A 14,824-nucleotide genomic window follows, 5' to 3' on the forward strand; every position below is an offset into this window, starting at 1 on the left:
TTTTTGGCAGAAAGCCGAATGGTTTGTCTTTTCCTCCACTCCCCACCACTCTCCCCACCACCCCGCTCCATTTACCACCCAGAAAGGACACTGCGATCCACCTGCCGAGTCATTCGAACCCCCAAGTCAATTTGAACAACATTTTGCCGCAGCTCTGGTTATACAAACAAGATTCCACATTCCGCTTCTTGGCGCCCGTTTTCTACGAAAGGTTTCCCATGCCTTCTGCCTTTCTTATTTTTCTGCCTAGCTGTGATGATTTGCCATTTGGGGCAGGATCGTCCTAGAGGCACGTAAATTGAATTGCCGGAGCCAAAAGGTTCTGGAACCTGAAGTAAACAAAAAAAAAATTCCAGCAAAAATTAAGTGAAAATAATAAACCTTTCGCACACACACATTTTCTGCCGGTGGTGAACGGGTAGTGAAAAAGGCAAATGGCAAAGGAAAAGCAAAAAGGCATTACACACACGTTGACCAACGGATGTCCTTCTGCCTGATGGCATTACAGTTAATTAAAGGTGAACCGATGGCCACAGAGTCCTGCCATCCTGCACAGTGGGTTCAAGAGTCCAGTAAATTTGATTTAAATTCAATACATTGTGTGCCGCAGACACACGTTATTTGTACAGCCCATTCATACATACACATATTATGAAAGATATTGCTGTTAACCGATGGTTACAAACAAATTTTTGACTGTGATCGTTGTTTATATATCTTGCAAGAGCTGCAAAAAAAACCCACCTCAAAAGGGTTGTTGTGAGTAAAGCGGGATTTTATATAACTTCCCTGACTAAATGACCAAGGAATCGTTTTCAGTGGACCGGAAATTATCCCATGGTGACTGTGCGCATGTGAGAGGTCCACTAGTATGTATTTAAAAATTCTGCTCCTGCTGCTGCTGTGTATGTTGGTCTGTGTGTGTGTCTCTGTGTGTTTGTGCGTGCGTGTGTGGGCCATGGCAAACTGGAAACTTTGCAAATGAATGGCAAGGCATTGGAAATAATGAGCCGTATTTACATTTCAAAGCGCTCGCACAGGCGAGAGCTGTAAAAGTTTTTAGCCTCCCCAACGGACTACGGGTCAAAATCAGTTACGGAACTCTGAAATGGAGAAGGATTGCGAGAAAAGAGGAATAAACCCATGGAGGCTGTTCTAGTAGAAGTAGTAGTGTTGGTATTAGTGGTGGTAGTAGCATTGCACACACACACACACACACAGACACGCACAGATGGAGCCTGGTAAATCTTCTCCAGAGTTGTGAGGAGTAAATTGCGAAAGCTTTCGGTGGCAGGATTGCATACAATTTGTTTTATGGCCATGGCGTGCACATTAAACGCGCACTTAATCACACGCAATGGGCGTGGTCGTCCGCCCACCGTCGTCGTCTATGGCGACAAATCAAATTGATTTCGCTTTTCTGCCATGCCCACATGCCCACACTGCCCTTCCCCAATTTTTTCGCCCGCCCCCCTTTTGCCCCTTTTGTTGTGTTGCTTTGCGCCTTATTAAATCACTTTTATTGCCATTGAAATGTGAGAGAAAAGTTTTGCGGAGGCAACGCTGCGATGCTGCCCCCATATATGTACGTAATATGATTTTTAGCTGCTCACCAAAAAATAATTCATATTTATGGCAAAAACTTCTTGCTCAGCTCGATGTGGGAAACATCGGTGTATTGATGTCTGCCGAAGCGGAGTAGGAGTACATTTCGGCTGGAACCCAGTGGCGATGTGGTCGGTCAGAGGTGGTCGCTGTTGTTGGTTGTCCATAGTGAGGCAAACATTTGGCCCACGGCCGGCCAACACACCACCTCATCGGCATCTCGAGTATTGAGTATTGAGTATTGAGTATCGGGTATCGGAATAGATGTCTCTTTGTGCGTCCGACAACAGCCGCCACACAAATAGACAAGGCAAACACTACAGGCTGGAGATGGAGTCAATGGTTGGTTTCGGGTTCTGTCTCAGCATTGGTCGTCATGATTCAACTTGAACTTGGGCAGTATCGAGTGCACAAAAGGCACTGCTAGTTAAGTAGTTATGTACCAACATTTGACAGAACTTGAACCAGAAAAATCATTTTCGAGCCCTTCTCAAGGAGCTGCGATATAATAGCCCTGCATGTTGAACTACATTACCCATTATCCATTATCCCTTTTCCACCAGCCTAATCTACAGGCAATGGCGAGGTTTTAACAAAAAATTAAGAGAGAAAAAAAAAACACCGACCCCTATATTCAGGCACAGCGTTTCAGCGAGGCGTGTAATTAAATTTTCATGCCACCTACCTGGGGGTTGCATGTCGAAGGGAGTGCAGGTGGAGGTGGAGGTGGGGGCTGCGGGGCAGGCGGAATATGAGAGTGGCACATACAAAGAATGCAAATGGTCGGGGCTATTCCAAAATGCAAGCATCAACGCCTTCGAATGCAGCCAAAGCAGGCGGAAGTAAATGCTGCAGCAGCGGCAGCAGTAGCCTTTCCCTTTTTCCCCCAACTGGTTTTTCCTGCTCCCTTCAATTTTCCTCTATTTTTTTTGCTTCTCACCTGCCACTCGACAAAAACGACACTCAAGTGGTCAGGTGCTAACAAGTAGGAGCAGCGTACATGAGCATGTTTAATTTTGGGATACTTAAATGTATACCTAATTATTAAAGCAATTACTATATATGATTATTTAAAGCACAGAAAAATGCACATGTGCTCCCACATTCCCAACCAATACCCTGTAATTCGGCTATCCCCAGCAAGCTTTGAAAGCACGGCGATTTAACCTGCCAGATTCGATTGGATAAACAAACGATACAAACGAAACAAGCAAACAAAACAACAGCCTTCGAGCAATAACACAAACAGACGACAACAACTGAACAAAGAAACAAACCAAACAGCTAAGGGAGAAATTTGCTATTGCGATTTCACCCCTCCCCGTGGCCATCAGTAATTTCAAACTCGATCGATATACATACATCGAATTCGCCAAGATGCCGATGGTGATGCCATGTCGCTCGCGTGCTGCCATGAAACTGCACGCGGACTGCTATGATCGACTAAAGAAACCGATTTATCTGGAAGCGCCACCATTATCAACCATCGATGAGGAGCCGATGTGCGGGGTGCGCAGGGACAGGCCCGTAAAGCCCAAGGCTGCGAGGCGACCACTGCCGCCAGGCACAAAGCTACCGAATCCACAAAACATACCCGGACAGAAGGTACGTTCGACGGTGGGTGGCGGCAAGGCGCCACCACGAGCTCGCCGATACGACGGCGCCAAGGCCACGTTCTTTCACATCAAGGGGCAATCGTGGGAGTCCAAGGGCTATGCGGAGCTGTCGCAGGGCGAGCTGGATCGCATGAAGGCCTCGAGGCCGCGGACCACCGAGGAGCGTCGGGCGGAACAGGATCGCCGGATGGAGGAGCAGCAGTATCACACGGCCGAAGCGGAACGTATGCGCAATTATTTCCATGACATCGACGAGCAGCGCAGGGAAAAGGAACGCGAAACCCAGAAGAGGGACGATGACGAGGCCGACGAGGATGTTAATGAGGAGCGGCGAGTGGAGGCCAAACGGTTGCAGGTAGTTGGTGCGATACAATCGCAAAAGTATACGATGTTTATGCCACAAACAATAGATTACAATCGATCAACGCCTCATTGTAGGTTCTTCATCGCGCCCTGGATGCCAAGTACGAGTCAGATGTGCGAGTGAAAGACGCCACGCGTGCGATTTCCGAGGCCAAATGCAGTGCCATGTGGACGGCACAGATTCAGGAGAGAAAACTCCTCAATCGCATCCAACTCGATCACGATGAGGAGATGGCCCGCAAGAATCGGGACTACAACAATGCCAAATGGGGCACGGTCGAGCAGCAAGATCAGGCCGAAGAGGAAAGACGCCGGCAATTTGGTAACGCTGTGCGTGAGCAAATCACTGACCGCGAAAAGTTGCGATTCCTTGCCCAAGATCGTCTGCGTTTGGAGGCGCGAGACTTGCGTGCCGCCGTCGATGAGTATAAGAAAGCTGAATTGGCAGAGGGTGAAATGCGATCCCGCCGCAAGTTGGCCTACAGGGATGAACTCAATAAGTACACCAATTTGCATCGCAATTTCGTACGGATGATGTGCGAGCAGGATCAAAGGGATGAGAACAGAGCCTACGAGTATCTAAAGCTCAAGGAGCAGCAATTGAAACAACAGAGGGCGGAACGCGAGGCCATCGCGGCGGATGAGAAACGCAAACGGGATGTCCTCTTTGCGGTGGGCCAAAAGATACTCGATGCCAAGGATAATCGCGAGGAGATGCACTTCCTGGCGGAACACGAGCGCCTCGAAAGGAAGTACAGGGAAAACGAACGGAAGGCGGCCGAGAAGGAGCGCAAAATGGCTGCCGAACTCAAGCGGGCCAATATGGAGCAAATGGAGCATCTAAGCCAGATGAAGGCCTGCTATTACGTGCAACGTGAACGCGAACTGAAGGAGATGATCGAGTATCGCAAGAAGCACGAGGAGCAAATGAAGCGCGAGGCCGAGGAGCAGGCCATCAAGAAGGCCTGCCTGCGCTCCAGTGTCTCGTGCCAAATTGAGGAGCGGGAAAAGACTCGTCGCCGCGAGCTGGAGGACGAGCACTTGGCCTTCGAACGGGAGAGGGCAGCTGAGGCGCAGCGCCAAAAGGAAATCGATACGGTGATCACCGTCAAGCTGGATGATCTACAAAAGCGAGGCTGTCTGCCCAATTTGGCGGTGCGATCGCTGAAGGGTCGTGTCGCCAATGCTGGCAACAAAAAGAAGCTGGGCGCTGAATTCACTTAGATAAATCCATTTGCTAATGCCGCCCATATACACACAGAATCATACACACACACACATAGACACACACACAAACTCAAGTTGACAATGGCATAGATGATGACTTTTTGAGCTCGGCGGAATTAAAACTTGCAGCACATATACTCGTATATATGTATGTATATGTATATATGTGTAGCATCCTGTGGTGGCAACTTTTCTGTGCATTCCCCCGCCTTTTTGTTTGCTGTCAATTCAACAAGTTAAAACTGCAGACCGCAGACAGAAAGATATATAGACTGGCACTCATTAAGCCGCAGCTGATAGAGCAAACAAAGTTTTTCCTATCGCTCCGCTCACTCTTCACATGCATTAAATATGCACACTCGTTTCGGGATTCAGTTCAACTAAAAGTCAACTTTATCCTGTCGCAATTGCAGCTGCAAAAATAATTAGCCACACAAGTAATCATAAAATGGGATTGAAAGGCAGTTGGGCTGCGGTAAAACTCTTTAATTTCAGATAAATTATTAACTGGTTTATGAACCAGGGAGATCGGGCATTTTTACTGAATATTTGTGTATATTTTAATCAACAGATAACGATAAAAACTAACCGAAGCACGCAAAGGAATCGAGTATAAATCACAAAAGAGGCGCCCCAGGCCACGCCTTCTCGCACAAAGCTATCAATTCTGTAAAGTCACAGAACAGAACGCTGAGATTAATTGAGTTGGATAAATTTCGCCGGGCTAATACGTCTTTGGGAATTAACCCACGATAGATGAGTGGGGGTTAAAACGCGCACAGAGGCACGCACACACAGACACACTAGGATTAGGGTAAATTAAGTTGAGTTTAAGTAGAGAGCATTTGTTTCACTTAAATTAGCTTAAAGCGAAATTAATTTCACTCCAACGACTATTGATTCGATTTTGTGAATTTTCACAAGATACCATTCGTGGCCGAATGGGTTAAGCTGACCGTGACTGCATGGCTGTGGGTCATCCATCCTCATAGCGGTGGTAGGCAGCGGGTTAATGATGCAGAAGAATATTGCCCTTGAATGAACCAGCAGCAAACCAAAAAGGCCGAGATGAATGGGTTCCTCGGCTAGCAGAAATACCTCTCAATGGCTTAAATACTTGCCATGATGCAGCATTTATGGGAAATATACACATACACACACACACACACGCGCGTATACTCCCACACACACGCATACCCACACATGTACCACACAATATAATTGCCAGATCCTGCCTGTCGAACACAAAACCAAAATCATAGCATACTTTTCTGCGCTCTCAGTGCAAATATACAGTTCAGGGCAAAGTAATAGCGTATATTAAAATCACTCAAGAGTCCTTAAAATTTAAGTAAAATTGGAAAGATTTATGCAAACCTAGCTACATAAAATACTTTGGACTATAAGTATAAGAAACACTTCTTTTACGACTCCATACTCCCATCGTGTGACCTATTGTGTTGAACGCATATGTAATATTTGTTAAATGCGGAGCACATATATATGCACACGCACACACACACACACATACGTAGGCAATTGGAAAGAGGGTAGCTGTGTGCTTGGTAAAAACAAACAATAGTAAAACTGATTAAGTCGGGGAAAACCACATCAAGCTAAACGATGATGAAGAAAAGACCAAAAGATTACGAACGTTGAACGCTGAACGCTGAGCACAAAAGGGAGAGACAAATGGTTGCAAGAAGGGGAAAAATGGAGGGGCAGTGGAGAAAGAGGAGGAGAAACAGGAGGCATGGAGAAGAGGACGGACATGTGGGGAAAGTTAACTTGATGCGGGCCAAGGATAGACAAACACACATGGTCACTGGAGATGAAAACGAGGTCCAAGGAATAAAAGAATACAACAAGAAAATCTACCACATATCGAATAATTGAAAGGATATATGTATGTACCCATACGTACATACATTTATATAGGGCAGATAGGAAGTCTGCTGCGACAATTTGTAAGATATGATAGTAATGCTCTACAGCTTTTCTTCATTTCTTACCCTCTCGACGTCTTCCCTTTTTCCTTCGCCCATTTGGCCATTTTTTTTTTTTTTTTTTTCATTTTTCCTCCAACAATGACAGCAAAATTAGTCATTGTCCTCGTCTTCAGCTCCCGTCATTTGCATATATGTGAGAGCGTCTGGCTGTGGCTGTGTCTATGTGTTTTGCTAGTCCTGACAATTATGTACAATTTACTTTGCATAACACTCGAAAGCAGAGGTTTAAAAGCCAGGCCAGGAATGAGGAGACTGGGACGACAGGACAGAGACCTGGCTAAAGCCAACTAGTTAGCATATTTGTTGTTCCAGTCCCCCAAGTGGTTAAAACCCAGAGAATTTGCCCAGGAAAAAGCTAAAATAAAAAAAAAAACGGAAAAGAGAACAAAAAAGGAAGCAAGGAAAATTGTAGGGTGAAAAAGCAGAAACTGAAACTAGAAAAATTAAAGCGAAGTTAACCCAACAATCTAAACAAAAGTAAAAAGTTTCGAGAGGACCAACCACATGGAAGGGACGGAATTTTGAACTATGCGCCCCCTCTCCTTCTCTCTCAATGAGCGGAATACACCAAAATCGTAACCCGAAAACAGGAAATAAAAAGTTAAAACCAAATAAAATAAAATATGCAAGAATCTGTATGTTTAAGTAGTTTTGGATGTAACCTTACTAGTACTCTTTGCACACCACACCTGTGCGATTGTGTTGAATGGCTTCGCAGCTGCAAAAAGTTGGGAATTATTAGAGCCGGGCTTAGCAATGCAGAGAGAGAAAAAACGGGTGACAAATTGACGGTGGCGTATGTGTGTGAGTGAGTGTCTTTCTGAGCGAGAGAGAGCGATAAAGAGAGAGAGAGAGAGGGAGGGGTTGAGTTGGATTTTTCGGTGTTATGTGGTGGACTATAAAGAAAAAACCACGTGATTTACGTGCAAAAAGGTGGGCGAGTGCAAGTTCTGAGTGAAAGAAATGTTATTGAGGTACGAAGGGAAAAAAGAGTGCAGATTGGTGAAAAATATGACCACTTCTCTGAGCAAGTTTGGCTATTAGTATTTAAGTTTTTTGATTACTTAGGGTGAGAGGCAACCTTTTTATCGTGATGTATGCGGAATATAATTAGGTTTAATCAATGGTGAGATAGGACTAAGGTGAACAGTGCAAGCCGAAGACCAAACCAGTGGTGAAGGGTGAGGGGTATTAAGAACAGGTGAGAAACAGTGAATAAGGCAGGTGAGAAAACCAAAAAAAGGCGAATATTAATGTTCGAGATATGCTGTGCGAAATATTTTTTGAAAAATTCTCAATAATTTTTTTTCATCTATTTTTTGTGTCGGTTTTTGCTTCTTGGTTTGGGTTTCCATTTTTTTTTTTTTTTTTGTCTTGTGTTTGACTTGGTTTTTGGTTTCTTTTCAGCTGGTTGGCTTATGGTTTTTGACTTTTTGCTAACCTTGTGTGGGGTGTTTCGCTTTGGGCAATTTTGTGATTTTGGTTGCATTTGGTTCGATTGTTGGTGAGCGGAATTTGAAAAATTGATTTTGCATTTATTTCGATTTGATTTGGCTTCGATTTTTGATTTGGCGATTTTCGATTCTCGATTTTGATTGATTTTGTATTTTGGTTTCGATATACATATATATATTGATCGATTGAAGTGCAATATGGTGAAGGGCTGTACAGGTATGAGAGCTGAGATATCGAATTGAGTTTTGAGTAGTGATCTGATTTGAATCTGAATTAGAACTTTTCCGATATGCTATAGATGCGCTTAACGCTAACGCACTTGCGTCGCAGTCGCTCGCACTCGATTTCCCTGAAGTCTGCGTGAGAATTGGCGCCCAACGATGTCGCCTGTCCCGAAATGCTGAGATGGTGGTGATGATGATGCTCCTGTCCGGTGGCGATGTCGTCGATGGCGATATGATGAATCCTAGTTAGCTGTTGTCGTGTGGCGGCACAAATGTCCGGTTCACTGGTTGCTCCTCCCACGTAAGAGTGCTGCTCCTCGCGATCCTCCTGCTCTCCGTTCTGCTCCTCCTCCTCGTCGTCGTCGTCGTCTTCCTCAGCTGGAGAGTACTGCTGCTCTTCGGATTCAGCAAGATCGTCCAAAGTCTCTGCCAGATACTGTATCTGCTCTTCCTCGCACTGAGGGCACTGTGGCTCTTCGATTGTTTCTCTTGGCTGATACTTTATCGGTTGGGTTCTCTGATTCTGACTAATAATGGCCCTCTTGAGCTCCACGAATAGTGGTGATGAGGGTTGCAGTTGCAGTGGTGGCACCACCACAGCCGCTTGTCCCGGCTGATCGAAGAGGCTAGATGGTATCTCACCGCCAGCTGGTAGGGGTTGACTTGTTATAACCGCCGCTGCTCCCAGGACACTGTGATGATGGCCCGAACCGGCACCAGCCTCCGGATGTATGCGATTATCCGAGTTGGTCGATGAGAACTTGGAGAGTAGCGATCTTGAGCTGGCCTTATTCTTCAGCTGCTGCTGCTGCAGATAGTAATAGTCGCGCGGTAGGGAGTTGGTGGCATGCAACGGATCCTCCGGATCGTAGTAGCCCAAGGCGGCGGGACGAAACAGGCCGGGAGTGCTCAGCGAATGCTGTTGGTTTTGGTTGGATTGCGACTGGGATTGAGACTGCGATTGCGATTGCGATTGCGATTCCTGATCGTATGAGTCACTTATTACGCTGGCCGTGGAGGCGGTGGGCGTGGTCGCGCTGCCCAACGTCGACTGCGAGCCGGCGGCAGCGGCCGCGGCTGCGGCGGCAGCGGCAAATTGAGCGCCTAGCAACGGCGTCAATCCCGCCAGGAATTGTTCCTGTTGCTGCTGCTGGCGCTGTTCGTCGAGTTCGCGGCGATAGGCTTCGATTTGATCGCTGGGCGATGGGGTATTACTGTGGATGCAGCCCTGAAAGAAATCCAATGCCTCGTACAGGATGAAACACAGGCCCAGGACGAGGAATGTCTCCATCATAAGCAGCAGCTGGTAGCCATTTAAATGTTTGCCGAGCGGAAACGGAACGAAACGGAACGGAACGGAAACGGAAACGGCTGGACTAAGTCGACTGTGTAGAACGTAGCCAAACAAAATGTAACGAAACGGAACGGAACGGAAGTGAACGCGCGATACCGATTAAAACTGAACGGAAAAACCTTTTATACTCGATTTCAATTTCGTCTCTTGGCTTTCGCTTTATTTTCAACACTTTGGCACTTCATTTTCCTTCATTTGGCTTCTCTTTTGTGTCGGTTTTTTTTTTCTCGGTTTATTGTTTTTTTTTTTTTTTTTTTGTCTAGGGGTTGGGCTTTATCCTTGGCTGGAAGTGAAATTGAAACCGAAGCGGTTCCTTTGTTATTCAATGCAAATTAATTTCGAATTTGTTTGTCGTTTGTTTTGTCGGTTTTCTTTCGCCTTTTGCGCACTTTTCATTTGCATAAATTAAATACCTAATTTATATGTATCTCATTTTTGATTGATTTAAAGATTTTTAGGTGCTTTTGTAGTTGTATTTTAAGTAATAGACAGGCAAACGCACATACATTGACACATACACATACCAGAACATTTACGTTTATATATATACAACAAAATTCATATTGAGTATATACTATAAATAGTTATTTACAGCAGATCTGGCCACAGCAGAAAAGCAGATAGTGGACAAAAGTTCTAGCTTTGTTGCTATTTTTTTTTCTTTTATTTTATGTTTATTGTGCTGTGTGCGTGTGTGTGAAAAGTTTGCAATGGTTTTTTTTGGCATCGGTGTGAGTGTGCTGAAATTTCGAATTCATAAAAGAAACATAAAACTCGAGACCCCGAGGGAGTGTCAGCTTCATAGAACAGCTCGTAAAGCCCTCAAAAATATATATGACAAAGAGCAACTTTTTAAATCAATGATAAGGGACGACACAAAAAAAAAGTTGGGAACACTCAATAGAACAAATAGTAAACCATTCGAAACTCTCTCTCTTTTAAAGCTAAGCTTTTGCCTAAAAAATCCGATGAATTATTGAAGATAAGCTATGGAACCTCTTCGGAATCGACTCAACTCGATTCGACTCGGTTTGTTTCTCAATTCAATCGATAAGTTACCCCGAAGAGCCAATTCAAACTGTCTGGCAACTGAATGTGCATAAGTGTGAGTTATTTCATACTCAAACTCATGTCTTATTCATGGTGGAATTTGAGTGTATACGAAGTAAGATGAAATATGCTTGTTTATGCATTGAACATGTTGCACTATTTGCGCAAGGATATTGTTGGGCTTTCCCCCAGATCACTCTGTGAAACTGTTTGCATTCCAGATTTTGTTGCACTTTTAATGGTCAAAACATCAAACATATTCGCATGCTTTTTCTTTTGTTTGCCAGTTGCCAATTGAATGGTTTTTGGACTCCCCGCTGTCATTATTATAACGATTACTATTGGGATTGTCGGACGACTGTTATGCAGTTGAAATATTTCGAAATATTTCGCATATTTAATAAACTGACAGCCATGAAAATTGAATGGACATAAACTCCAGTGTAAACAAGTTTATTGGCTAACGCAAAGTGCCAGTGCCCTTCTGTGAGGTTAAAGTTTCAATTGAATCTGTTCGATATAACTTCGATGAATATTTACAGGCATTTAACTGACATCAAAGTCATAATAATCATAAAAATCAACGGAAAATGTACGAATAATAATCATAAAAACATTTTCGTGTGGTTTTACACTGCTACCCCTTTTTTTTTTTGCTTTATTTGAGACCGACAGTGGGGCAATGATGCGGAAAAGGGCAAAACAGAAGTCAGGTTCGCAATCTCATTCTATTTTTTTTTTTCTTTTTCTAACCCCCAGTAATATACCATGACCAAGCCCCAATCCGAAAATTCCGGGTGCCCATCAAAATGCACAACGTGTCGTTATTTATGCCCAACCCTGTTCTTAAATCCTCTTTCTAACCACTTGGGCTTAACCCTTAGCATGACAAAGCGGGCCTCGGGTCCCAAATGGACCCCCAAAAGCGGAGGACAAAACACAGGAGAATGCATAAGCCGCGAAACGAATTGAGGCGGCCAAACAGGATATACGAAATAAAGGAGTTTATTTAAGGCATAACACCGATAGAAATGGCTTTTAACTTTGCGATTTTTTCTTAACCCGGTTCAAACAGCGAATTTTACTTAATCATTAGTTACAAAATTAAAGAGCAAATTAAACAATAATGTAATTAAAAACAATTAAAACAAATTAAACAAATTAAACAACGTAATTCATGGCAGATTTAATATGCCAAAAATGCTGCACAAATTAAAAGCTCAACTTTTTACAGTAAAAACTCACAGCTAATGAATACCCACCAATAAATTACGGAAGACAGACAGCTCAAACCGAAAATTCATTCAGCTCAATTTGCTTATAAAAAAAGGAAAAGAAAACTTTTTCACCCGATTTGTTTTGATTTCTGATGTCGAGGCACTCTCTAATTAAATTTTTAATGTGTGTCTGTGGGGTATAAGACAGATGGGGGAAAAAAGGGAAAAACTTTTCCGGCTGCTGCTGCTGCTGCTTGGAAAACTTCAAACAAATTCCAAGTAATTGCACATTGAAATTGACAGGGACAGCAGGATAGAGGAAGAGAGGGAGAGAGGTAGAAAGAGAGAAAAGAGTCTGGCAGAGTGAGAGAGTGACAGAGTGGGAGGCAGACGGCTGTGATGGGTAAGACAGAGACGGGGCACAAAACTGCAGTCTATGGGCCAAGTTAAGGGCACATTGTTATGCCCACGTTCAACTTTCAATGGCCCGTAGTCAGTGCAAAGTTAGTCCCCAGCAACAAAAACAACAAGATGCTAACGAGGGACCGTACATAAATATATAGAAAGTGCGAGAGAGAGAGGGAGAGAAAGAGAGATGTCGATTGGGCGAGTGAAAGAGAAGGACGGGGTATGAGTGCTGCCTGAACGAGTGCAGCTTAAAATTGTTATCAACAATTTAATCATTGAAAACCATTAAAAAGCTAACAACAAGAAACTTTCCCCATCTCCCCGTTTTTCCGTGATTTTTCCAACAGTTTTCTTCAATTTTTTCATTTTTTCTCTTTTTTGTTGTTGTTGCTTTAATTGCTGTACACAATGCAGCTGTGATTATGGTCACCAGAAGTGTGGAAGCGAGACAGTAGCTGCGCCAGAAAGAGAGAAGCGCAGGGGAGAAAAACACGAGATCCATTAATTTCATTTCGCTATTTTTCTCAAACGTTTTTTCCTTTTTTTTCTGTTTTTTTTTTTTAAATTAAATTCTACAGTTTGTGCAATTTTTCCTACGTGGCCTTTAATTAGAAGATGGCTGGCAAAGGGATGCCATTACATCTGCGTCAGTCATTTGTTTTCGTCACACACGAGTTCATGTCATGGTCAACACATGCGAAGACAACAAACAAAATGAAAATGCGGAAAAGCCTACAATTGAAGAAAGACGCACTCTAAATTCTCTAGCTGTTCTACTACCCTTAAATTTTTAATTTGTTCTAAGCGATGAATTTTCCAAAATTACAGATAGTTACCAATATTTGCAGTTTCTCAAACCTAGCACAGCTTTCTTTTTATTTCATATAAATTCTCGAGCAGTTGAGATTATTGTAGAACCAGCCTGCATGTGGACACTCTGCATTGAAGGTTATATATTTCAACGGCAACTGTCACGCTGCTGGAATTCAGCTACAGCATTTTTCTTGGCCGCTGTTGTTGTAGTTGTTGTTTTTGTTGTTGTTGTTGACTGTTGGAGGCACTTCATTGTGTGGCCAAAATGGGGGGAGGTGGGGTAAATTGTTGTAGTAGCAGTGGTGGCATGAAAATGGGGGTCGGCAAAGGGCTGGCAGCAAAAGTAAACCAACATAAGTGTTGCGTCGTTCGTTCGTTTTATTGTTGTGTGTTGTGGAAATCGGATGCAGCACATGGACCGAGGCTCGGACCTCAGCAGGTCATGTTAACTAACCTCCTTTTGGAACCCCACCCAACCACCGAACCTATCTACCAGCCAACCCCAGCCAGTCGACCCCTGCACCTCCTGCTGCTGCTATTGCATCCCCCTCAGTTTTGTCCTTGTGCCGCCTGCCTGTGCAACATAAATTTTTAAAACGCTTGCCACTGCGGCTTGTCAACTGCAGCAACCTTGCCCTTGTTGCTTGCCACGCCCTCCAAAGCGACCACCGCCCCCAAAGGGCCAGCAATTGTGACAATTTTAAAACAATTACATACAACAAACTCAATGAGCAGCACACAGACGAACATAAATTGACCAACCGTACAGTGAAAGAGGAGAAAGAGAACGAGAAACAGGGCACTAGTTCCAGTGGCCGAGTTAACAATTTGTGCAATCCGCATTCACGTGCTGACCGCAAAAACCAACGGAAACATGAGATCATTATGCCACGCACTCCGCGGTCGACATCATGAGTACATATCCAGCATATCTCTGATGAATTGGGTTTGCTATTCGAATGGGTTGCATCGAGTGTCAATTAACTCAATCAAATTAACCAGCAAAGTTAAATTAACTCGGGAATGTCATTAATAAATATCATGTTGTAACATTAAGTTGCATCAAATAATCAACGCAACTGTCACAGCAATTTAAAACTCATATTCATTTTAAATGTAACGACATGGGGTATCTCAACTATAAATTAAATGCTGTAAGGAGAGTTGAGTTTCCAGTTTCAACATACATTTGGTGCATTGCTTGTGGCATCCTCGTGTATCAAAGGGAAATGCTGAGAACATATATTTTAGAAAAATCACATGTGACAAGCTCTGCTGATCTTTAATCATGAGGCTGCTCCCCGAAGAGCCGCGCCGCCAAAAAAAAAGGAACCACCCGAAAACCATTTCCATTCCAGCACTTCTCGTGCCATCTGCATATCCGTGGTGCAAACTTTTGAAGTTTGTTTTCGTTCAATTTGCTGAGCAAACAACTGAACCATTAAGAACATCTTCAGCGTCAGACGAGCGAGTTCATCTGGAA

At 43.9% G+C, this 14,824-nt stretch overlaps 3 protein-coding genes across 8 annotated transcripts in view; 1 reads left to right on the top strand and 2 right to left on the bottom strand.

Annotated features, from left to right (window-relative positions):
• Nucleotides 1-14,824, bottom strand: part of LOC122624511 (neurobeachin) — a 162,253-nt gene that overhangs the window by 66,860 nt on the left and 80,569 nt on the right. The window lies entirely within an intron of this gene.
• LOC122624513 (trichohyalin) lies at nucleotides 2,796-5,005 on the top strand. Its single transcript, XM_043804121.1, has 2 exons — nucleotides 2,796-3,576; nucleotides 3,660-5,005. The coding sequence occupies exons 1-2, from the start codon at nucleotides 2,983-2,985 to the stop codon at nucleotides 4,806-4,808; spliced, it is 1,743 nt and encodes a 580-aa protein (XP_043660056.1). The 5' UTR covers nucleotides 2,796-2,982; the 3' UTR covers nucleotides 4,809-5,005.
• Nucleotides 8,549-9,793, bottom strand: LOC122624514 (TPR-containing protein DDB_G0280363). The gene has a single exon (XM_043804123.1). It carries the CDS (start codon nucleotides 9,791-9,793, stop codon nucleotides 8,549-8,551), a length of 1,245 nt encoding a protein of 414 aa, XP_043660058.1.

Source organism: Drosophila teissieri, chromosome X (assembly GCF_016746235.2).
Source record: "Drosophila teissieri strain GT53w chromosome X, Prin_Dtei_1.1, whole genome shotgun sequence".
Classification (NCBI taxonomy): Eukaryota; Metazoa; Arthropoda; class Insecta; order Diptera; family Drosophilidae; genus Drosophila; species Drosophila teissieri.